We start from the raw sequence: 23,300 nt of genomic DNA, 5'->3' as shown, positions 1-23,300 counted from the left end.
CGACCTTGAGAGCGTCGTAATCTGCAAGTCCTTCCACAGCAGACATTCTCAGAGACAATCGTCTCAGTCCATTCAACAACCATTTGTACTTGGTTCCCAACCCCATTCTAACGCCTAGGAGACCCGTGAAAACATCAACACAGCATCATAACATCGTAGTAGAAATTCGGCCCCATGAAACAACCCAATTTTCCGTCGTGTAGTGTCAACAACACTCTTACGAAACTTGGGACAAGGGAGAGAGTATAGACGAAAAGATCCCGCAGGGCCCTCATCTCCGGATAGGGATAGCCTCAGTCTTTGCGGCTCCGTCGACTGGAGAAGTGTTTTCCTGGTCCTTAAGCTCGGCCTCTTCAGCGCTGGTCTCTCTGTTGAGGAAGCTTGCCTCCTTGACAGGACTGCCGGCGTGGGCACCGGCGGCGATGCTGCCGTGGTGCTTGTTGCCGTTAAGGGAGGACGAGGAGTTGTTGACGGGGCTCGAGAGATGGGGGATGTTCTCGGGAACGGGGTGCTGGGATCCGACGGCGCCAGTATCGACGCTGTCGCCCTTGCCCGCCTTGGACATGGCGTAGTCGCCAGAATCGAAGTACTTGCGGTCCTTCAAGTGCTTGGCGAAGTGGTCGGAGCGAGAGGGGAGCTTGCCGTAAAGGCGGAAGAGACGCTGTTCCTCGGGGGAAAGGGACTGTGAAGAGAGAGGTCAGTACCGAATTCGACAAACAACGCAGTGAGAATTGGTCGGTCATGCAAGCCGTGATGCCATCGCGGGCTTCGTTTCCAAGGTGGGGCATTGGGTAGCGAGTGGCTGGATTGAACGTACCGAGACGTCGACCTTGTTCTTCTGAAGAGGGTTCATCTTGTCGGTTGGTTTCGCGCTTGGTGAAGGTGATTTTATTCTTCTCGATAGAGACACGCGATGTGAACAAGAGGAAAGGAAAAAAAGATCGGTGGAAGAAAGAAGTCGGGGAGGAGGTCGGTTGGAGGTAGGTAAGGTAGACAGACGGAAGTGGGATGCAGGTGCGACTTGTGACGGGAGTTGGAGGTGCAGGTGGGTTGTAAGGCGGCGGGTGCGGTTTTCTGCGGGGCCCCTTTCTTTTTTGGGGAGAGGGGGCACCTGAGAGCTTGACAGTGAAGTCAGGCCGGCCCAATGCCAGAGCGAGCCGGCTGGAGTGAAGTACGTACTCTAGACGGAGTACCTTAGGGAGTACCGTACCTCTACTGCTCTACCTACCTATCGGGGTTGCACTTAGAACAGCAGCGTGACTCTTCTTCTACAACTACTGTAAAAGTACCTTGCTGATATGTAATTCAAACCTCGCAAGGTCAATATGGACGCCAAGGTAAGGTATCTCGAGCAACAGCACAAAAATGGTCAGAGGCACTGGAAGTTGGAACGGGTGAATGGGAAAAAAAGGGGAAAAAAATTGACATGTCAGGCAGGGTAGGGCAATTGGGTTCGAGGATGTGGTGGATTAAGACCACTGCCATCAACTTCCATGTCTACAGACTATGGATACCTTACCTAACCATGCGAGCTGGAAAGTTTTTGGTTTCATCTGGTTTCTGTGCACCGGAAGGAAGCGCAAAGCATAAGGAAGACTAGAGAAAAACAGGCAGAGGGACAATGAGGAAAAGAAGGGTACAGGTCGAGGAAAAGATCCAGATTCTGTTCTGCGGGAGAAAGTGCCCATCCCATCGACAAACTGCCCATTCACAGAGGCTGCATGAATGTCTACAGTCTGTGTTATTGCTAGGCTACCCATTCCTATTCCCCGTTAATAGACAATATGCCATGTAATTAACCTCGTTCTGCAGCGCAATGCCTTGTTGTGCCAGCCCATCCGGCCCCATTAGGCCCAACTCTGGCCGGGTCGCGATGACACACAAATAACGGGGCGGCGACGTCTTTTCATGGAACAGTCGCAACATAGAAAGGTCCCTACTTGCCCGTAGGTGCCTGCTAGGGACTGCTTCCGCGACGAGACATGGTTGACCTTGCAATTTGCTGAACATGTTGCTGGTTGTCTCCCAAGAACACTCGTGGGACTGTCGAGTGAGTTCGAGTCTCGCAGACTCAGGTTGTCACCAATCCATCATCTTCTCCCTATCTCAACCCCTAACATAATCCTTTCTACCTCTGGCCCGAGAAGATATGTTTGGCATCCGTACGGGTACCACCAGCCCAATCTCTCGTTTGTCACTCTTCTTGACCAATGCAGCATCCCGGCACCAGCAACGCGTCTCCACCGCGGGCTGCGTAACCGTTACCGATGACACAGCGTGCCGTCCTACCGGAAACCCTCCAGCTGTTCACTTGACTTCTTGGCCCCGACCCCATGCGGAAGGGATGAGCTGTTTCTCCACGACCTTCAGGCTTCGTCTTTCCCTCGTGCCGTGTCGGTCGTGTTCAAGCACTGCCACACAGAGAATGCGACGTAAATTCTTGGACCAGAGATCGCTTAGTCTCCCCAGAGGCAAACGAAATCCAAGAAGAACAAGTTGATGTCCCTGATCGGTTCCCTGGCGATCCTTCAGGGTCTCGATAGATGAGCACGGTCATCAGATCGACCTGTATCAATGCTCCGTCTTTCGTTGGCTTCCATTCCTATCTGCCGTCCGTGGTACCTGCGGCCGACCCGCGGTCGCATATCCGGTCGACGCTATTAAGACAACCGGATCCAAGCTCCCTGACCTTTTGCCCGTCATGGCGACCTCCAGGGCCTTCATCTCGATGCCTTATCAGCCTTTCGACTGGTAAACAGCAATCCCAGGTGCGACGCCTAGCCAATGGAGGGGATGATCCCCCGGGTCTAATATAGCACTGAGAAGGCATCGGGGTGACGTAAAGCTGCCATCCCTGCCATACCGGTCAGGGAGAATCGATAACGACACCAGAGCTCATCCTCGTTCGATAGTCATACACACACTCCGTCATCTAGAGAGTTCGATGCTGTGTGGAAACCACTGTCTCGAGTGTCTATAGTCTTGCCTCTCCGCATTCCGCCCCCAATGTGGTCTCAACTCTGGGCCAAGTCGTGATTGCTTCGGAACAACTGCCGTCTAACTACTAAACCAGACCGAACGAGGGGTGGCTTGGCCGATCGTCCCAGCGTTTCTTATTCCTCCTTCACACGACCATGTGGCATGCCCCCCAAATCGAAAGTGGCCGTCCCGTTTCCGCCGTGCTTCGCCGAGGCAGCTCATGATACGATGGAACGACCCAAGGAAGGTTCGCTGTGATGGCGGACGGCCAAACGCTCACGAGCGGTCAATGGGATGATGCTTTTCTGCAACCCTTCCCTTTCGCCAATGGCTTCATCCACCACTACACGATCTGTCCCCAATCATACGATTCCGCGTGATTGGAGTGTTCTAGGCTACTCGCATGGGTTGAGTTGACGGCCCATAACCTTTCCCACCCCTCATTGTCCGCACGACATAAGTAACCGCACACTGATACGGCTTGACCAGAGGGCTGCTGTACTAGTTCGCTGATAGAGTTTCCGGCTCTGGTCCGCCGGGGGTTGCCTGCATAACGCGTGCTGCCATCCTACCGAATTTTCCGTTCCCGTCTCCCGTCTACCTCTCAATTGGGGAAATGATGGAGTTGGAGATGCTTTCGGACTTTTGGCGTCGAGGCGCTTAATTCCCTTGTATCTCCCTCTGTTTCCCCGCTTATCAGGCTTTCGTTGCTTTGCAGGTTCAAGTGCGAAACATGAGTCGCTGGATGCCATCGTGACCTCGTGATGGTTGCCCACCCACTTGCACCCTTAGATAGCTCTGTGAGCAATTGAGTTATTATGGTCAGGTAATGATTTGGGGGGAACTAGTAATTACAACAAAACCTAAGTAAAAGGTCCTAAGAAGTAGAACTGTTACAACGCTAGCTTCATCGCCGTTGAAAATTATAATCAATAATCTCTTATCCATAGCACTTCTTTCCAGCACAGCATATCTCTCATCGTCTTTGCGGTCTTCTTCGATTGATCTCGTCTCTCTTCATTCATATCTTATTTGCGTTGTACTCATCTAGCCATGGAAGCGGACAGGTCAAGTAGAGGGTGAGAAAGCAGACCAATCTCACAACAAAACCGTAGTCAATATCCTTTGCATGCAGATATCACACTGATCAGATGAGGATTTGCTTCTCCTGCTTCAAGTCTTTGACGAACTCCAACGGCACTTTGAGAGTCTGCGCGACAACTTCTGGCGGTGTGAGAGCAAGCCACTGGGTCAAAGAAATGTCCACGACTCTGTCAGACTTGTACAACTCAATCCATACCAAGTCTTCCGTGTCAGAGGTGTTCTCAATGTAATGTCTATGCAACGAATTAGTAACGGCATACTCCACTTCCTCGAGACTCATGATGTACTCACCCGCTGTTATCTGGGAAAGCAGCCGTGTCTCCCGCCTCCAAGTCAAAGGTTCTCGACGCTGCACTTCCGATAAACACAGTCGCCTTACCCTTGCCCTTGTGGAAGTAGAGCCATTCCTCTGCGTTAGGGTGCCAATGGAGCTCCCTCAACCCGCCAGGCTTCAGGGTGACAAAAGTGGCAGCAATGGTCTTGGCAATGGGAAAGTTGGTAGAGTCAATCTTCCTGAACTCGCCGCCGTTGCCGGGAACCTTCTCGGGCGGGTGCTCGAAAGTGCGGTAAACGAACGAACTGTTGCCAGATAGGTACTGCCCCGGTGGAACTGTCACGTTCGTGGTTGCCACCGTTCCGTTGAAGATGTACGGGTTCGTGGCGGGCAGCTTGTCAAAGATGGAAGCATTGACGCCAAAGTTCCTGGCCAAGATGTCTCTTGGAGTGTGGGCTAGCCAGTCGACAATGTTGAAGGTGGTTCTATTGAATGGTCAGTTGACTGTCCTTGCACGAGTTTCAAGTAGAAGAGAATGCACCAACCCAATCTTATCAAAGTCGGCTTCGTCGAAGGCCAAGAGAAACTCGGACTCTTCAGCAACTCCTTGGACATAGTGAGCAGCACCCTTAGGGAAATACCTAGGACCAAGGTTAGCATGTAGTGCTCTTCGACTTCTCATTTCAGGTCTTACCAGATATCTCCGTAGTTGAGTTGTTCAACTTGGCTTTTTCCGTCTTCACCGACGGCTCCGATGATGATTGAGCCAGAGTACACAAAACCCCACTCCGCAACCTTATGCCAATGCAGCTCTCTCACTGCTCCGCGCTTGAGATGCTGCTGAGCCGCTGCTATATCGTGGCTTTGAGGCAGATCCTGAATGACCTGCTCGCGGACCCAGCCTCCGTTAAGGATACGGGTCTTGGAATCAGAGAATCTCCATTTCAGGTTCGGCACCACGCCGCTGTCAGTGGACTGCCGGCCGAGATTATCTGGGTTCTCTCTGTCGATTGCGTTGTTCGTGCCGCCTGTGTCATTTCGTCAGTCTGGTCAGGCATTGAGAAGTGAGCTCCGAGTCACTTACCCAAAATCGGACCCCCTTTGCCGTTGGCGTCGATGGGCTGTCCAACGTTGAATTGGGCGTCTCTCTTCACAACTTGGGGCGAGGCACTCGTGATGGCCACGAGACCGACGAGTCCCACCACGGAGGTCTGGAGTAGTCTCATTCTTTCAGGTAATGAAGAATCGACTTGTGATGGAGGTGCAGAGTGTGGGAAATGAAACGAAACAGCGCAGGGAGGATAATCTGCAAAGTGTATTTTATAAGTGCGTCTAACCTTCAGGATACTGCCTCCAAGTTCGCAAGAACATACTTCATTTCCTCCGACGCGATGGCGGAATTTTCAATACTATCACGTTCAACGAATCGAGTAATCATAGCGTTGAAGTTGCAGCTGCAAAAGCAACGGTTCGTGATGACGACATTGACCATGCAACGGCATCGTTGCTTTCCGGTCGATACTATTGACTTTCCCAATTCGAGTCTCGCCGGCATTTTCCCCTAAAAATCAAGAGTGCATATGGGTGTTCGATGGGTGTTCGATGGGTGTTGGTGTGATATTGGCTAAAGGATCGACTGCAGTTGTCTTTGAATCGGGTATGCCGCTAGGCTAGACCCCGGCCATTCGACATATGTCCGAAAATAACGACATCGTGGGAAAGCGCGGGGGAAAGGCTGCTTAGGCGCTGATCACCATCGAAGGCATCTTACTAGCCTGATTGAAGCTTACTTTGACGCGGTGGACTATGGTAATTTACTTTTGATCTTGTCTTACTGCAGATATTGGCTTGAATGTTACCCGCCTGTTTGTGATAATCTTCTTCATCACAGGCCCAAGTTTTGCGCTCCAAGGCCGGGTCAAAGTCATGATCTAGGTTCAAATAGAGGTAAATCATCTGAAATGTCAAGATCATGTCAAATCACATGGCGAAAATATGACAGAAAAATACAAGAATCTTTAATGTGGTTCTCGCCTTGACCGCATGCTCAAGAGATCGAACGTTTTTGACAATTCAAACAAGATATAGAAATGGCATGGCAGAGAAATTGTTGACAGGAAATCCAAGGTCACGTCTTCTTCTGACATAGTGAATTTTGGTAATCCCAATCAGTCTACTATCTTCTGAACGTTGAGCCCGGCAGTGTGTAAATGCTTTGAGAATGGCTGTTCAACTCGAACCGCATACTAGTCAAGCACAAACACGCTATTCGATCGTAGCTCTACCAAACTGTCCAAGATCGCCATCATCCTTTCTGGTTCATCTTCTTTGGAACCCGTTCTGCCAGGCTAGAGAAGTTAAGGTTTGATATGCCCGACGCAGCGGCAGAGCCAGAGGCGCCCCCGTTGCATGCCTTAACGTCCCTTGCCGTTCAGCCTCACTGAGATCTTATGCGGAAATGGGATTATCCGTCTTGAATATTTACATGAACCCGAAGTTCTATTCGTTACATATGATGCCATTCGGTACTATCGATATATGTCTGAGTTTGGTACATCTCGCCCCTGTCAATCCTACAAACAAAGCACCTACGTCGTCCAGTTGAGAGACGATCTGCAGTTCTTCATCTCACATGGCTATTCGCGTGGTCGCCGTTAGTGTCGATCAACTCCTTGAAATTCGTTAAGCTTACTTCTCCCTCCAATGCCGAAGCACTGGGCCACACTAGCGTTGCTTGACACAAAGTCAAGACATCGTCAAGAAGTGTACTCTACACGTCGAGCTCGCCGGGCGCCCAAGTTTCCGTGCTTCAAACGATCACGACATTGCAATTTTCCCTCTTGAGGAAAAAGATGTGACCACGATGAGCTAGAGGTTAAGGATCTCTGGATTGTGATAGGCAATGTGTGAGTCCCGACTTCTTGGCAAAGACATGTTCAGGCAATTTTTCCAACGCTGCATGGCTCTGAGAAGGTCTGTTAGGTGCACCTTGATTACCATTCTGGTTCACGACATACTCTCCTTCGACAATAGCGTAGATGATGAGGTTTATTGGCTTCATGATGTGATTTTTTAGTGAGTTCACGTCCAGAGAAGAGAAGCGGTTGGCTGACATACGGCCCTTATTGCAGCTCACGATGGAGTATAAGAAGAATAGATAAGTGCCCGTATTCTGGTGTTGGGAACATCTTCAAACAATCAGACTTCTTGGGTTTCAGTAAATAATTATCAGCAGCTCAATTATCTCAAGATGCTTTCTAAGATCTCTTTGGCAGCTCTCACGGGCTTCCTGTGCTCTCCCGCGGCAGCAGGGCCAGTCAATGGCAATGACCACTCTCCTGCCAGCAAGAGAAGTCCTTTAGGGATCAGTCTGCCCCCTCTGATTCCTTCTATCCCGGGAGTCACCGAGCCTCTGGCCTCCAACGCTCCTCCTCTCCCCATCCTTCAAATCCCAACGCCTCCTCTTGAGAGTCCTCCTTTCACCGGCGCCAACATAAAGCCGAAGAAGATTGGCTACTTCTGGACTGGAGCCGGCGACAACATCCACAAGGACTTCTTGGTTACTGCCAGTTTGGATGATGTGAGTAATGCCTCTGTCTCTACTTTAACACCCAGCGTGTTGAGCCATACTTACAACCGCTCTCGCCTATTAGGACACCTTTGGTCAGATCATTGCTCTCACCGATGTGCCCACGAGCGGAAACTCTCCTCACCACCTGGGTAGCTCTCTCGATGGTAAGACACTCATTGGAGGTGGTTTACTGTCTCTGCTGAAGACTCAGGACACGGCCTTCTACTTTGATGTCTCTAACCCCTATGCTCCCAAGTTCAAGAAGTCTAACCGAGCTCTGCTGAGTTCTATTGTCGACGAGATCCGCGCCAAGCCAGAGGGGTAAGTCACCACCACTACATGTCATCACTTTGTCCTTGCCATGATTCCTGTCGTTTCCGAACGTTTCCAGGAAAGATGAGAAGTGCTGACCCTTAACCTTGACTAGTGGCTTCTTCATCACCTACATGGGCAGTGCTGTTGGAACCTCTCCCGGCCGTCTGGTCGAGACCAACGCAGAGGGCGATATTATCCATGAATGGCCGGAGGATGTCGCTGGAACACTCAACATTCTCGGCGAGCAGTTCAGTCCCCACGGACTGGCTGTGGATTTCAACAAGGGAATTATCTTGACTTCAGACTTCGTCGTGCCTATCACAATTCTCAAGCCGACGTTGGGAATCCAGAAAGCAAGCACCCTTCGCCTGTGGAACTTGTCCGACAGAACAATCATCTCGACCATTACAATCCCTGCTGTGAGTATTTCCTCAACTTCAGTATGACTTACGCAGATCTAATGGGTTCTAGGGCTTGGGCATTCAAGATGTCAAGTTCATCCCGGGCAACCCTGAGAGCGCTGCCATTGCCACAGCCGTCGGTCCAGGCCAAGTCTGGATCATCTACCCGTTCCGCCGCGATTCGTCTGGGAAGCAAGGCGTTGCCGAGCTTCTCTTTGACCTGGGCTCCAAAGCTAAGGACTCGTTGGCCATCTACTCGGACATTACCGATGACGGCAAATTTGCATACTTCACTATCACTCTGGGCAACCACATTGCAGCGCTCGACATCGCCGACCTGAACAACATCAAGAGACTGGATGACCCCAACGAGACGCAGCCAATCATTGGACCTCACTACGTCAAGATCAGCCCGGATAAGAAGAACCTGCTCGTCACTGGATACTTTGTGCAGGGTGGTGATGTGAGTCACGCGTTACTTGTTCATATTTGACATTCTTGTATGGAAGTGATTTTTTGACATATTATTCGTGACAGATTTCCATTGTCAACACACCTGGAGACTACAAGGGTCATTGGCTCGACATTCTGCCTGACGGAAGCCTCAGCTTCAACAGATCAATCGACTTTGAGAGCATCTTCACTCGCGACCGTGGCGGTGCTCGACCTCACTCATCGGTCATCTTCGATTTGACTGACCCCGAGAACCCCAAGTATTACTAGAATTCGGGCTTGCTACAGCCCCGGCTCTTATTGAGCTGCTAATCTGATGCTCTATCAGACCTGGTCTATGGGAAATTGGAGGAGGACCGAACCCTACGGAAGCAACGACGCCTTTTTTTTTCTCTTGAAATATAGTACCCGACTGTATCTTGTTTATGTCTACTTCAATTTGTTACGCTTGAGACTCCGGACTTTACCTCTGAAGCTACATCTTGCGCGTCGCTTAGTAATTATTATTTTCATGAATATAGCATTTTGGCTCTCATAGCCAGGACTTCATATGTGACCGTGTTTGAAGGTGACGAATCTTCAAAAGTTTGACCTTACAAGTCAAATGCTTGTGAGCAGTATCAGAGAATGAACTTCGACTCAATATGGGGATGGCCATCAGGGTAAGAATTGGCGTTCGTGAGTCGTGCACTAACAATTTCGTGCTGCGTGCGTCATTCGTCCGCCCCTCCCTTACCTCTAGAGGTCCGGCCGGACGTTCCGTGTCGCAACTGCCTGGCGGCGCACTGCTCTCGAAGGCTTGACGCTAACACCTTATTTTGTCCCGTGATCCATTCTCATTTTCATATTCTACACTTCACTTCATCCATGTCATTTTGATACCCCATTTCTTCCAGGCTTGGATACTATGCCTGTAGAACGGAGCGCCGAAAAGAGACCCGCTTTGCCGGCGGCGTCTCAAACAAGTTCCCCACCGAGCTCCCGGAGAGCTCTAGTTTGCATTGTCGGCTTCATTCTATCATTTCTGGTTGTTTACGGACTTCATACCCATCGGGACAGCTTCATCGATACGGACAGATGGTTTCTCGGGGAGTTCAATGAATCCGACATCGATGCAGACAATGACTTGTATCTTGTCGGTGCTGGCCGAGCCGACATTACCGGCCCGGTTGTGGAAATCAACATGATGGGCTACGCAGACCCCAAACAGCTTGGCACCGGCCTTCGACAGAGACTATATGCCCGAGCTTTCATCGTAGGAAGCACCAAACGACGCAACGACAGGTTTATCTACCTCGTGCTTGACACACAGTCGGGAGACACAGCTGTTCGTTACGGTGTACTTCACGGGCTCGCTGAGCTGGGCTTCGACTACTCCATGTATGGACATCACAATTTGGCGCTGACCGGGACACACTCGCACTCTGGCCCGGGTGCCTGGCTCAACTATCTTCTACCGCAGATCACAAGCAAAGGCTTCGACCAGCAAAGTTACAGAGCCATCGTTGACGGTACCTTGCTGGCCATCCGTCGCGCACATGACAGCCTAGAGCCGGGCCATCTCAGTATTGGCTCAACAAAGGTCACTGGCGCAAACATCAACCGCAGTCTGTACTCGTACATGGCGAATTCGGAAGAAGAACGTGCCAAATACAACGTCAGCGCTGAGGATGACGGGTCTGTTGAGAAAGACTTGACATTACTCAAGTTCCAACGAGCGTCAGACGGGAAAAGTATCGGTGCCTTAACGTGGTTTCCCACCCACGGCACATCCATGCTCGGCAACAACACTCTCATTTCAGGAGACAACAAGGGAGTGGCAGCATGGCTATTTGAGAAAAGTATGCGAAAGTCGTCTGATGCGACCAAGGGATTCGTCGCTGGATTCTCCCAGGCCAATGTGGGCGACGTGAGTCCAAATGTGCTAGGCGCTTTCTGCGAGGATACCGGCGAGCCTTGCGACTTCAAAACAAGCACTTGCAGTGACGGGAAGAGCCAAAAGTGTCACGCCAGAGGCCCATTGTTCCGTGAGAAGGATGAAGGTGCTTCGTCCTGCTTTGAGATCGGCAAGAGGCAGTACACTGCTGCTAAGAGGCTATTTGACGACATGGGATTCAAGTCGCAGCGAGTTCGTGGCTCATGGGTCAAATCTTTTCATGCCTTTCACAACATGTCAGAGTTCCACTTCGAGCTTCCCAACGGAACGGAAGTGAGAACCTGCCCTGCGGCTTTGGGCTACTCATTCGCAGCGGGAACTTCTGATGGTCCTGGGGCGTTCGACTTCACCCAGCACGACTCAAATTCGACTAATACGAACCCACTATGGAAGGTTGTTGGGGGCTTGTTGAAAGCACCAACAGAAGACCAAATCGCCTGTCATTCTCCCAAACCCATTCTACTTGATGTTGGCGAAGTGTTCAGCCCATACCAATGGACACCCAACATTGTAGACATTCAGACATTCAGAGTGGGCCAGCTGATTATTATTGTCAGCCCGGGAGAGGCTTCGACCATGGCGGGAAGGCGATGGAAAGATGCAGTCAAACACCAGGCCGAGTCCTTGTTCGCTGAAGAGACTGATGCGAAACCGGTCGTGGTGATTGGGGGACCAGCAAATAGTTACACTCATTACATTACAACACCACAGGAATACGGGTAAGCTCTCATACGTGGCACTCTATAGAGCTCGGCACTAATTTTGACAGAATACAACGATACGAGGGTGCCTCAACTCTGTATGGTCCTTACACGCTGGATGCGTACATTAACCAAACGCTCAATTATCTCCCGACGCTGGGAGCTTCGTTCGCCAAAGGACCTCCTGCTCACGCTGGAGGACCTTATCCCCCAGACAACACTAACCGCTCCCTGAGCTTCATCACTGGCGTAGTGCGAGACGGCACACCCGTCTTCCGCAGCTTCGGCGACGTCAAGACTGACGTTGAGGAAAACTACGCCATCGGGGACGTCGTGAGAGCCACATTCGTCGGAGCCAATCCGCGTAACAATTTGCGCCTGGAACAGACGTACGCAGCTGTCGAGAGATCAACCATTGACAAGGGAGCCATCAAGAGATGGGACACTGTGCGAACCGACTACGATTGGAATCTGATCTTCCACTGGAAGCGGACGAGCGACATACTCGCCACGAGCGAGGTTGAGATTGTATGGGGGACGGAGAGCGATGCGAAGCCGGGGACGTACCGCTTCCGCTACTATGGAGATTCCAAATCGCTGGGCGGGAAAATTACGAGCTTCGAAGGTGTTAGCGGGCAATTCAAATTGCACTGAGTTCTGGTCACGGGGGGTTTTCTATCCCGGAGTTGGGAATCGTGGAAGAGGAATCATGCAATCTATGGCTCTACATGAGTCTTTGTGGATTAATAGCAGCGCTATCCAGAGCACAAAACAGGGCTCGGCTTTTAAGAATGTTACAAGTCTTTCGACGATTCGATATTTATTGAATACGACCCAAATCCTTGGACTAATTGGGACAGCTATCAGCATTCATTCGCCACAAACGCATTCCACAAATGCTTCAGGGGATCAAACACATACCTCATACCCAGGAGGGCATGGCGTAATACAGTTCCAGAAACCATCGCCGTATCCGTGACACTCGTACTCGCCGTCGTCATTATCCGTCGTAATGGGCTTGCTGCACGGCGGAAGGTCCATTCTGCCCTGGGCGTTGCCCTTCCACCTGGCGCAGCCCATGCAGGAGCCGTACTTCTTGCCCGGAGCGGTGCAACTGCGGGCGCAGCGGCTACTGCATCCGGCTACGTCGTCGACGCTGTAGTCTGCAAAGAGCCAGGCGAAGTCTCCAGGGGAGAGGTTGCGGTTCGAGGAGAAGCCAGGGGAGCAGGCTTGGGCGAGGGTTGCGCTTGCGCAGAGCAAGGCGGCGGTGATGGCGGTCGTTGTGAGACGCATCTTTGGTGTTCCGGTACAGATATTGGGAGAGAATGCTGCTCTTTAGCCTGTGGGGTGTCTTGTGAAAGGACGACTCTATGTGAGATTTCTTACGAAACGGGTATGTGGAGGCAAAAGAGAGTGAACGAGTAGAAGAGCTAGGCCGTGTGGAGGTGAGAGTAGAGACCGACGGTCATTAGTACGGACGCCCGTTGGCTGTAATTTATACGACGGCCCGCTGGTCTTGAAAGGAGTAGTCATCAACGTGGTCACGTCCGCCGAATACCTGTGTTCTTGAATGGCTGGACTGGATGTATGCGGGAATTAGAGAGAATACTGAGCAGAAAAAGCTTATCCCGATGTCCTATATCATGACTTTGAGACTTGAGGGCATCGCAATATACAAAGTCCAGCGGACTACTCCGGTACTTTCTTACGAACGTCCCCTTTAATTAACGATCTACACGCCAGAAGGGGAGTTCTGAAGCTTAGTAAACGAACCTCGTGTACGGCTGACTCTTCCAGACAGTTGGGGTGTTGTAAAGCCGAAGTTCGAGGTGGACATCATCAATTATAGTTTGATCGGTTCTCGCGCTCGGCGCACTAAGAGGCCGAGTATAGACAAGTCGAGTCAGAGTCAGTATCCTGTCGGTATCGCAATTCTTGACAAGCAACTAGTTTAGACGTGCAAGTAGTGTGGTTGAATTGACTATGTGCCATTGCCGACAAGGCCTGCCACCATGATCAAGATATGGCACAAGACCTATGATATGCCGAACAGGGGAGAAGGAGGAACATCGAGTTCGGAAAAAATCGATAGAGTATCGCAAAGTCCTGATACCCATCTTAGCTCTTAAGCCAAAGGATCTGCGTAGTTGTTTGCTGCCGTATTATTCCGTATAGCCGATAGCTCTGGATTCGCCAGCACGACATAACGTTGATGCAAAATAGACAGACGGCTTTTCATTGCAGGTACCGCTGCATAGATAGATAGATAGATAGATAGATATTTGTGTCGAGTGATTTCCCTCGAAAGTCCGATCCTTATGTAGGTGGCTCGCTTGCGCCAGTCATGGAGCTGGAGACAACGATCGGCTACAAGGCGCTGTGATTGAGTTCAAAATGTACAATAGTCGTGAGGTTCCCTTCGAAGATTGCTTATTGTCGACGTTTTGTGCCATGAATAAGAACCCCTGGTCCCGCGCCGGGCGCTGCCGAGACAAGCCTCGACCTGATACCTGCCGTGCATGTCTTGGCCCCTTGGGCGGCGCACCTCGGGCGGCCCCCCTCTTCCGAGTCCTTCCTCCCACCGCCATGTCTCTCGATCAAACACCCAGCGCCGGCCGAAGAACTTCCGGACCTCGAGCAAAATATTTTATACCATCCATGAATTCTCGTCTGTTACTTGGGAGGTTGTCCGAAGTTGTTTACCGTCTAATACGTCCTATATCAGATTGCCCAGTCGGCAGGCACCCCTACCCATTGGAATGCAGCTGTCACAGTTCCTGCAGGAGACAACTCTGCCGGCCAGGGGGTTTAGGTGCGGTGAGATGCCGCCACCAATAGCGGCCTGCAGCATGTCTTGGGGGGAGGAAACAAGGAGACGACTCCTTCCGCGCGGAGTTGGACCCGCCCCGCTGGAAACCCAACAAGCCCAGGCCCCTGTGTCTCGCTGCAGCTGCAGCTCCCTGGCCCGGTGGGTGGTGTGTCTCGACATGGATGAATGCGAGTTGAATACAACCAGTTTTATATGAACAAACTGTAGACCTCGCATTTGACTTTTTGCGATGAGCAATCCTCATTGGCGATGACGTCTCCTTGTTTGTTCAGAGAGCAAACTCGATGGGCAATATCGGACCTCAGTGGGTGTCAAGAGAGACAAACAAGCTCTTTGTCACCTCATCATCACGTTTCGACGTAACATGGCCAAGGTAGCTAGATGCTCATCGGACAGCTGCCTCAAAGCTCCATGTGTATTTCCACCACAGCAAATCACATGCCACTAATTGCCAAATGGCTTCGTGTGAACAAAAGGTTAGATTGCAAGGGTCTCTTCTTAAGCTAAAAAAGCTAAGCTCCTTTCCAAGACTCCAACTCAACCACGAGATGGGCCATAATGGGGTAGGGGGTATTTGCTAGTTTCGGAGACGCAAGACCCGAAACCAGAGCTTCGACCCCTACCTGCCTGCACCTTGGGGCTTCCCAGATGGGGCCCCCGCCTCCATCGACGTTTCCGGTCCTTCTTTTGTTTCTTCCATGACAGATGTGTGTCAGCTCTTCTTTTTGTTCTGCATTCCTTCTCTTTTCCTTCTTGTCGTCGAGGGACTTTCTTAACTCACTTCGTCTTATAGCATCCTATTATTGCCGTGCAGGCATCGGACTCCTCCCCCGGATTTGATATTCAAGACCTAGAGACTATCAAACCGACCCGGGCCTTCGACTGGTCTCGGACCCCTCTTCCCATTGACCTCATTGTATCCAACGGGCGATAAGCTATTGTCATCATCAGACTTCACTTGGGATATCCTCGTGCTGCCGTCGGCCCCTGGGTAACATTTCGCCAATTCAATGCCCCCAGAGCACTTGGCACCAACATGGTATCGTCAGTCTTTGTGCTCGTTGGAGCTGTGGTCGCCTATGGAGTATATACCTACGTCTCTGGCCTGCAACGCAATATAGCAGAAGCAAAGAAAGTCGGCTTGCCATATATCGTCACCCGTACGTGTTCAAGGTGTCAACAATGTTTCTTTGGCGTGAGAACTGACTATGAGAAAGCCGCATCGCCCTTTTCAATAATATGGCAGCTCACCCACAAGTTCTGGATACCCATCATCAAGTGTTTCCCGAAATCGTGGTGGGAAAATTGGCTCGAGTTAGTTACCTGACTGGACCGCTTCGTCTATTGCGGCGCCCCTGCTGATCCCAATACTTTGCGAATAGACTCCTCATCCCGAACTGGTCCTACAACTTACTTCACAAGCCCTTCGCACGCATTGGCGAGACCTTTATGATCGTATCGGCTTTCCAGATCCTCGTCCTGACCGATAGCGCCGAAGCTATTCACCAGATCACACAACAGCGCGAAAAGTTCCCAAAGCTCGTTGAGACGTACGCTATCCTGAAGCAGTTTGGTGACAATGTCCTGACCACCGAGGGTGCCGTCTGGCGCATGCACCGCAAGGTCACATCCGCGACCTTCAACGAAAAGAACGCCGCCCTCGTCTTTGCCGAGTCGATCAAGCAGGCGCAGAGCATGACGCGCAAGTGGCTAGGTCCAGCGGGGGAAAAGAGCAAGGAGACTATCCAGACGCTGGATCATGATACGATGCGGCTCGCCCTCAACATTATCAGCTACGTGGGATTCGGAATGCGCCTGCTCTGGCCGGGACAGTCACTGCCCGAGGGAGCAGACCCGAAACTTACAAAATACAGCTCGCTCGAGGCGGCCCCGGGACACACGATGAGCTTTGCCGATGCCATTGCCGAGATGCTGGAACATATCTTGGTTCTGTTACTTGTGCCGCACAAGGTTTTGAAGCTGCTGCCTTTCAAGTACACCAAACAGGCCGTTGACTCGCACGACAACTATGTTCAGTACATCGACGAGCTGATGCAGGACAAGATTGAGGATCTGCAGAACGGCGACCACGGCGACGCCGGCATGGACCTCATGGGCCAGCTTGTGAGATCAAAATACGGGGACGGAACGGATGCCAATGGGGCTATTAACGGGACACTGTCAAAGGGAAAGGAGTCCAAGATACCTCAGCTGTCCAGATCGGAAATCTCGGGCAACGCCTTCATCATGTTAGTTGCGGGACACGAGACGACGGCGAACGCGATGCACTTTGGTCTGATTGAGATTGCTTGCAACCCGGCCGTGCAACGCCAGCTTCAGAAGGATATAGGCGGCATCTTTGGTGATAGCGATCCGAGCACGTGGAACTACGAGAGCACGGTCAACCCGATGCTGGCATCCATGCTGGGCGCCTGCATGAACGAGACGCTGCGGATGACGCCGGCGGTGGTGGAGATCCCCAAGAAGGTCAGCCCGGAAGGCGACGGCATCATTACGCTGGACGGAGAGAAGTACGCCTTGCCAAAGGGGGCAGATATTTCCATCGTGGGCGTGGCGGCGCACCGGAACCCGCGGAACTGGCCGTCGAAACCGAGCAAGATTTCGGGGGCGGATCACGACCTGGATGACTACGCACCGGAGCGGTGGTACAGGGCCAGCTTGAAGACAGCGGCCGTTGCCAAGACCGGCGGCGAGGCGGAGGAGGACTACGGCGGGTACAGGGGCTCGGACACGAGCGAGAAGATGTTCCGGCCGGTGCGGGGGTCCTACGTACCCTTCTCGGACGGGCCGCGGTCGTGCCTGGGGCGGCGTATCGCACAGGTCGAAATTATTGCCGCGCTGTCAGTCGTATTTCAGCGGCACAGCCTTGAGCTGGCGGTGGACGAGTGGGCTTCGGACGCCGAGGTGGAAGCCATGGGTCCGGAGGAGAGGCGGAAGCTGTATAAGAAGGCGCAGGACAAGTGCCGGGAGACTGTGAAGAAGGCGTCGACGATGTTGACGCTCAAGCTGCCGCAGGGGATGACTGTGCCTATCCGGATTGTGCCGAGGGGAGAGGAAAGATTTGTCGACATTGTTGGCTCTGCTTAGATTGGGGTCAGTAGCTAGCTGTCCCTGGCCTGGCTCGTGGGATTGTATCTTCAAAGCTGTATACAAGTAGTGCTTGCTTAAGGATGGATATATGGAAATACCCGGCCAGGGACAAGGCGGGGCAATGATGAGTAGGAGCTACATGTGCATGAATCTGAAGCTATAATGGCAATTAATTTGAGAATTTTAACTCATCATCAGGCCATTGAGTAGAACTTGTGCAAGATGGTGATGAGGTGATTGATTGGCTGAGACGTTCTGGTTGTCCCGACAGCTCGTGTTGATCGCGAGGGACTTCAAGGTGTTGACAACTTCGCGTTCGGTATACTGAGAGTGTGCTAGTACGTGTGAGAGAGGAAAAGAAGGCCACGTGTTCTCGTGAGTATCCTCGCATCATCGCTGAACAGGGTGCTTGCTTGACTTTCGTTTATTTGGCGTCTTCATTATCAGCGGGAGATCACCGGCCAGTCGCGCGCAGAGGCCAGCGACTAAACCGTTTGTTTACATGCCTTGCCTTATTCGGCCAGCTCAGATGGGTCTGATTGGTCAAGCCGTCCACTTACCGTAGGTACCTAGGTAGATACCTGCCTGAGCAGCAGTCAACACCTCCGTCACCTCGTGTCTTCTGCGACGGGAGTCCACCTCTAGTGCTTCTGCCGCTCCCGGGGGAGAGAGAGAGAGGGCGGAAAGCGCGCTAAACCAGTCGCAATGTCCATCGTCCACACAAGCACACCTCAAGGCACCCCCTTTCCCCCGGATCAGACAGTATCAGAATGCCCGCCGCAGCGATGGCAGCTGGAGCAGTCACGACTCACGGTAGCAGCAGTCACCTCACCTCACAGCGATGAAAGTCCCGTTGCGTCACTTCGCACAGGACCACAACAAGGGGCCGAGGGAGGTAAACAACGGCGCTTCGACCATTTTACCCCGTCGAACCCCCCCCCCCCCCCAACATCCACACGTTAATCACACCCGACCTCGCCTGGACCCGTCCCTTACAAGTTACAACCTAGCTCTTCAGCCAGCTATCGTTGCCGTTATCACCACCGCATCCATCCAACTGCCCCTCCAAAACCGTCGCCCTTTCAAAGCACTTCCCATTACCACTACTAAAGGACAATCTGCCCTGCATTCACTGCAATTCTCCTACAAAGACATCATTGCAATCGATTCGCTAGAGTCGCCGAGTCTGCGCGATTCATCTGATACCCCTTTGATTAACTTTTACCACAATTCAATCACCAAATAATGTCTGGCGCAAACTCGTGGTTGGCGAGGCAGCGGAAGAGCGACCTTGTCGAAATTGCCGAGCTGACCGGACTTACTGGGTGAGCATTTTCCGACTATTTTCTTCACGAACGCGAAAACATTCTGCAGCTGTGGCCCCTTTCTTGTTGCTCTGCAAGTCGCATTCGAGCTGAGGGTGCGCTGCTGTCGCGTCGAATGCGACCGACGTCGAGGCTGATGGAAGCGCGTCGAGCTGTCGCAGAGAGGCCCACGATACTATTCAGACCACGCAAAAAAAGACTAACAACACGCTGCTGTCAGGTACGAGAATCAGAAAAAGGCCGACTTGGAAGTCACCCTCGATGAATACCTCGCCGAGAACACAATCCAGTTCTCCCAAAACCCCAAGCTTGCAGGCTACTACACCAGTCGCTCCAAGGCTGCCGGCTCACCCGTCAAGAGGGAGGCTCCCTTGACCGATCTTGTCAAGTCCACGCGACGCAGAGCCACGAGAGCCATCGAGGAGCTTCAGCCCGAGCCCGAGCCCGAGTAAGCCGCACTTGCCCCTCCTCTACGCGATGCGCCTCAAAAGTCATCTACATCCTTGGATCGCGACTAACACGCGTCACAGAAGAGCCGAATCCTCAAGCCCGGAGCCTGCCTTCTCCACCGCACTGGCGACGCGAACGCCCGCCCGTAACCTCTCTCTCGCGAGCCGTATCCCTCTGCCCGCGACCCCCGCTGATGTCGCCGAGGCCGTCGACCGCCACACTGTCGCCCTGCGTGAGCGCGCGACGGAACTCTACGACCAGTCTGGCATCCAGGAGGGCACCCAAGCTGTGCGCTCCTCCCTGTCAACCGTCACGTCGGTGCTGTTCACCGTGGCCGCGTTCGAGGCGTGGAACCTGAGAGCCGAGGTCCTGCCCCTCCGCTACGCCTTCACCATCCCCGCGATCCCGGCCCTGGGCACCAACTTCTACCCCGTCTACGTACCCGACGCGTTCCTGTTCGTGACTTCGTCCTTTTGGTCGCCTGTCACGCTGTGGACGCTCACCTCTGTTCTTATTCCCTCCTTGTTCGGGTATTTCTACAACCTGAGCGCGGCGAGCCATCCCCAGCCTCGCGGCCGCAAGTCGTCAACCGTCGAGTACAACGTCGACCCCTTGGTCTTCAGCATTGTCAAGGCTCTGATCTCGTTCGTTGTTTACGCCCAAAAGGTCAACTTTGGCGGCTGGATCAACGAAAACTCGATCGACCGCATCAATGGCGCTCTGTATGGAGAGTGGAAGGGCATCTTGACTGGGGCCGCCATCACCGGGCTTGTAAGTCTCTACGACGCCGTGCTGAAGAAATAGGAGCCATCTGCTCGGAACACGATGCTTTCTCGAGCTCCTCGAGCACATGAGACTCCTTCCAGCAGTCCGCGGCGCACAAGGGGAAGAAATACACGGAAGCTTCGCAATCGTACTGTTTGAATCCTCGTGTTGTGCCAAATTAGGCGCTTTGCTTCTTTCTTTCTCATCACTCAATGGCGGCGTTCTGGGCGTTTCATTGGCGTCATACGTGGCTCTTTTGGCTGATACCTTTTTTCCCCCCCCCCAAATGTGCGAGTGAGATGCTCATGACGATGGCCAACATTACTTCTGGTTTCCGGAGAACACAGGCCCCTTGGACTGGTTCGGCGGATTTTTTTGCTAGAGCTGTGGCTTTCATTTACGAGATTAGGTGCGACTTGTTCGGTTATTGTTCTTGTGGGATTGGATTCTTGTTGTCTTCTCTACAATTGTAGTGTGCTTCAGTTGTAGCGGTCATGGACATTGGCGGGTGGGCGGCAGAATTTTCCTTTTGATGGGAATCGTGTCGACAGATTCTTACATCTTGGATCTGGGAGGTAGGGCGCCGAGACTGCTCTGGGCGTTTTGCCCTTGTGGAAGTCATGAGAGATGACCAAAGGAAATATACTGCTTTTCGAAGTTCTACCCCATCATATTTTGTCTGCGCTTTACTCCTCGCTTGGCTGATAGCGTCTGGTCCGCAACGTGAATGGCGAAATTGACCTTGAACATGGACAGCTACTGAGGCACGACATGTGATACTTGTCTTTGGGTCTTGGAAGGGGACTAGACGTGCGAAACAACGACGGCCTGGACTCTCTGGGTTCATATGGTTTTGGGTATAGTGCCCGAAGCGACCTCTGTCTTAGTTCTTTATCATGTCTTGAAGCCTCTGGTAGCCATCGAGAAGGAGTACCACGGCGGAGAGACTAGATAGTTGGTCGAGTGAGGCCTTCAAGTGTATATAATATCAACTAAAAGTTGTATGGAATAGGTAACCATCTCAACGCGCGATACTTGAACGGAAATAACCCATTGATGTGACGGAGGGCAGTCTTCACAGTATACTTCTACCACCAAAGCCATCGTTGGCTGATTACCTAGATACCACCAAGAGGGAGGTATAAAATTCTGCGCGACTGCATCACGACGAGTCCACCTAACAATACTTAAGAACTGATAATTCGTGTGGCAAACGCTCTTGAACCAACCGCTTCCGGTGTATAGGAATTAGTACACAAGATGACTGAACTCATGATAGATATTCCGGTTTGATGACGGGCATATGTGAGCTCCCCCACGCGCTTACCTAAGAAACGTCCAAACACCCGGACCATCCCAGCAGCCGGCCAGCCAATCAAAATGCTGCTAATGCAATTAGCGAGAAAAGAGGCGAAAACCATCAACGCTCGTCGACAACGTCAACCATCTTTCCCGAACAGAGCCCCCCCGACCGTCTGCTTTTGAAAGTCGTCCTCCGCCGGCCGCCCCTCCCCGCGATAAACCCTCTCCACTCCTCATCAACTCAGTTTCTCCGAAGAGAAATCGAACCATACCGGACACCAAGATGCTTTCCTCCACGAGGACAGCGGCCTCAATGGCCCTGCGAGGTAAGCTCCTCCCCGATTCGTCGTCGTCGTCGTCGTCTCCGGTCTACCGAGGAACCGGGACCGCAACCATCACCGCCACGAAACCTCCCTTCGCGGGTTGTCCAATTGCGCACCTACCTGGGTGATATCCCACCATACCCCGTCATCAATCACCAAGGAGACAATGGATGTGTATCGCGGTTTCAATTGAAGCTCTGTTCGCGATGGGGACGAAAGAGAAAGCCGAAACGTTGACTGACCTCAATTGGCCACTGTAGCGAAGCCCACCGCGTCCATCACCCCCTTCAGAATCGCCGCCGCCTCGATCTCCTCCTCGTCACGAAAGGACGCCAGCCCCGCCGCTGCGCACTCGACCGGCCTCATCAAGAAGGAGCGCAAGGAAGTGCCTCTGGTTAGCCAGGAGGGCACCAAGGGTGTTTTGCAATATGCTCTGTACGCACCCCTCTGTCCGCCTTGTCTCTCACTCAAACATCCACCAAGCCCGATACCGATCAAAACGAGCTCTTACTCCAATGGGAATAGATACTAATCAAGCAATTCGTCTCACAGCACCTCCCTCGACGTAATAACGAACTGGGCCCGTCAGTCCTCCCTCTGGCCCATGACCTTCGGTCTCGCCTGCTGCGCCGTCGAGATGATGCATCTCTCCACCCCCCGCTACGATCAGGATCGTCTCGGAATCATTTTCCGTGCCTCCCCTCGCCAGTCCGACGTGATGATCGTCGCCGGCACCCTCACCAACAAGATGGCCCCCGCCCTGCGCCAGGTCTACGACCAGATGCCGGAGCCCCGCTGGGTCGTCTCCATGGGCTCCTGCGCCAACGGCGGCGGCTACTACCACTACTCGTACTCCGTCGTCCGTGGCTGCGACCGCGTCGTCCCCGTCGACGTATACGTTCCCGGCTGCCCCCCGACCTCTGAGGCCCTCATGTACGGCATCTTCCAGCTCCAGCGCAAGATGCGCAACACCAAGATCACCCGCATGTGGTACCGCAAGTAGATTCGTCGCCTTGTTGCGAAACTTCTCTGTGTGCTCGGAAAGCTGGAAACAACGAGAGAAGGGAGAATGAATTGAAAGCGAGTCGGAGAGAACACCGAGACGGCGTGGCCAAGGTGGGCGGTTTTTTTTTGGATCGCATATCCAGCAAAAGAGAGGCAATTGGCGGCCCAGTGGAGGAGGAAAATGCCTTGGCCCGGGAAGAAGAGATTGAGGTACGCCAGGCACGTTGGGGCCCCTTTTATAACGGCAAGGCTGGGCTTCATTTTTCTTTTGTATGCGGTTGCGTGCGTGGGCGTGGCTATGTACATATGCGGAGGTTTTCATCCGCAGACGATCGCGGTCGTGTAGATTACAAGTTCTGCCATCATTTCAAAACCATGTTTAACTTCTTTCGTGGTCCCGCATCGTGAGATTGTCCAGTTTGATATGTAGTTGGAGGGAGATTGGTTATCAGGGA

At 52.5% G+C, this 23,300-nt stretch overlaps 8 protein-coding genes across 8 annotated transcripts; 5 read left to right on the top strand and 3 right to left on the bottom strand.

The window, feature by feature from the left end:
* Positions 1 to 271: 271 nt before the first annotated feature.
* Positions 272 to 853, bottom strand: BDZ83DRAFT_646542 (camp-regulated phosphoprotein/endosulfine conserved region-domain-containing protein; the record flags this gene model as incomplete). The annotated part of the gene is made up of 2 exons (XM_060509980.1): positions 272 to 682; positions 818 to 853. The coding sequence occupies 2 exons, from the start codon at positions 851 to 853 to the stop codon at positions 272 to 274; spliced, it is 447 nt and encodes a 148-aa protein (XP_060371174.1).
* A 3,273-nt stretch (positions 854 to 4,126) lies between these two features.
* Positions 4,127 to 5,583, bottom strand: BDZ83DRAFT_715360 (oxalate decarboxylase; the record flags this gene model as incomplete). The annotated part of the gene is made up of 5 exons (XM_060511743.1): positions 4,127 to 4,316; positions 4,375 to 4,842; positions 4,903 to 4,998; positions 5,052 to 5,385; positions 5,442 to 5,583. The coding sequence occupies 5 exons, from the start codon at positions 5,581 to 5,583 to the stop codon at positions 4,127 to 4,129; spliced, it is 1,230 nt and encodes a 409-aa protein (XP_060371173.1).
* Positions 5,584 to 7,607: 2,024 nt separating this feature from the next.
* Positions 7,608 to 9,367, top strand: BDZ83DRAFT_565490 (uncharacterized protein; the record flags this gene model as incomplete). Its single annotated transcript, XM_060503764.1, has 5 exons — positions 7,608 to 7,937; positions 8,011 to 8,249; positions 8,356 to 8,662; positions 8,715 to 9,107; positions 9,182 to 9,367. 5 exons carry the CDS (start codon positions 7,608 to 7,610, stop codon positions 9,365 to 9,367), a joined length of 1,455 nt encoding a protein of 484 aa, XP_060371172.1.
* A 637-nt stretch (positions 9,368 to 10,004) lies between these two features.
* BDZ83DRAFT_565482 (neutral/alkaline non-lysosomal ceramidase) lies at positions 10,005 to 12,388 on the top strand (the record flags this gene model as incomplete). The annotated part of the gene is made up of 2 exons (XM_060503762.1): positions 10,005 to 11,752; positions 11,803 to 12,388. The coding sequence occupies 2 exons, from the start codon at positions 10,005 to 10,007 to the stop codon at positions 12,386 to 12,388; spliced, it is 2,334 nt and encodes a 777-aa protein (XP_060371171.1).
* A 166-nt stretch (positions 12,389 to 12,554) lies between these two features.
* On the bottom strand, positions 12,555 to 13,027 carry BDZ83DRAFT_646538 (uncharacterized protein; the record flags this gene model as incomplete). Its single annotated transcript, XM_060509979.1, has 2 exons — positions 12,555 to 12,581; positions 12,656 to 13,027. The coding sequence occupies 2 exons, from the start codon at positions 13,025 to 13,027 to the stop codon at positions 12,555 to 12,557; spliced, it is 399 nt and encodes a 132-aa protein (XP_060371170.1).
* Positions 13,028 to 15,600: 2,573 nt separating this feature from the next.
* On the top strand, positions 15,601 to 17,672 carry BDZ83DRAFT_565535 (cytochrome P450; the record flags this gene model as incomplete). Its single annotated transcript, XM_060503766.1, has 3 exons — positions 15,601 to 15,724; positions 15,782 to 15,878; positions 15,947 to 17,672. 3 exons carry the CDS (start codon positions 15,601 to 15,603, stop codon positions 17,670 to 17,672), a joined length of 1,947 nt encoding a protein of 648 aa, XP_060371169.1.
* Positions 17,673 to 18,622: 950 nt separating this feature from the next.
* BDZ83DRAFT_297476 (uncharacterized protein) lies at positions 18,623 to 20,447 on the top strand. The gene is made up of 3 exons (XM_060502227.1): positions 18,623 to 19,000; positions 19,221 to 19,448; positions 19,531 to 20,447. The coding sequence occupies exons 1-3, from the start codon at positions 18,921 to 18,923 to the stop codon at positions 20,252 to 20,254; spliced, it is 1,032 nt and encodes a 343-aa protein (XP_060371168.1). The 5' UTR covers positions 18,623 to 18,920; the 3' UTR covers positions 20,255 to 20,447.
* A 1,383-nt stretch (positions 20,448 to 21,830) lies between these two features.
* On the top strand, positions 21,831 to 22,843 carry BDZ83DRAFT_715356 (NADH-ubiquinone oxidoreductase 19.3 kDa subunit; the record flags this gene model as incomplete). The annotated part of the gene is made up of 3 exons (XM_060511742.1): positions 21,831 to 21,843; positions 22,101 to 22,275; positions 22,393 to 22,843. The coding sequence occupies 3 exons, from the start codon at positions 21,831 to 21,833 to the stop codon at positions 22,841 to 22,843; spliced, it is 639 nt and encodes a 212-aa protein (XP_060371167.1).
* Positions 22,844 to 23,300: the final 457 nt, after the last annotated feature.

Source organism: Colletotrichum acutatum (genome assembly GCF_030867785.1).
Source record: "Colletotrichum acutatum strain CBS 112980 chromosome Unknown BDZ83scaffold_4, whole genome shotgun sequence".
NCBI classification, from domain to species: Eukaryota; Fungi; Ascomycota; class Sordariomycetes; order Glomerellales; family Glomerellaceae; genus Colletotrichum; species Colletotrichum acutatum.
The sequence above is the reverse complement of the archived record's forward strand: the minus strand, read 5'-3'. Positions and strand labels throughout refer to the sequence as shown.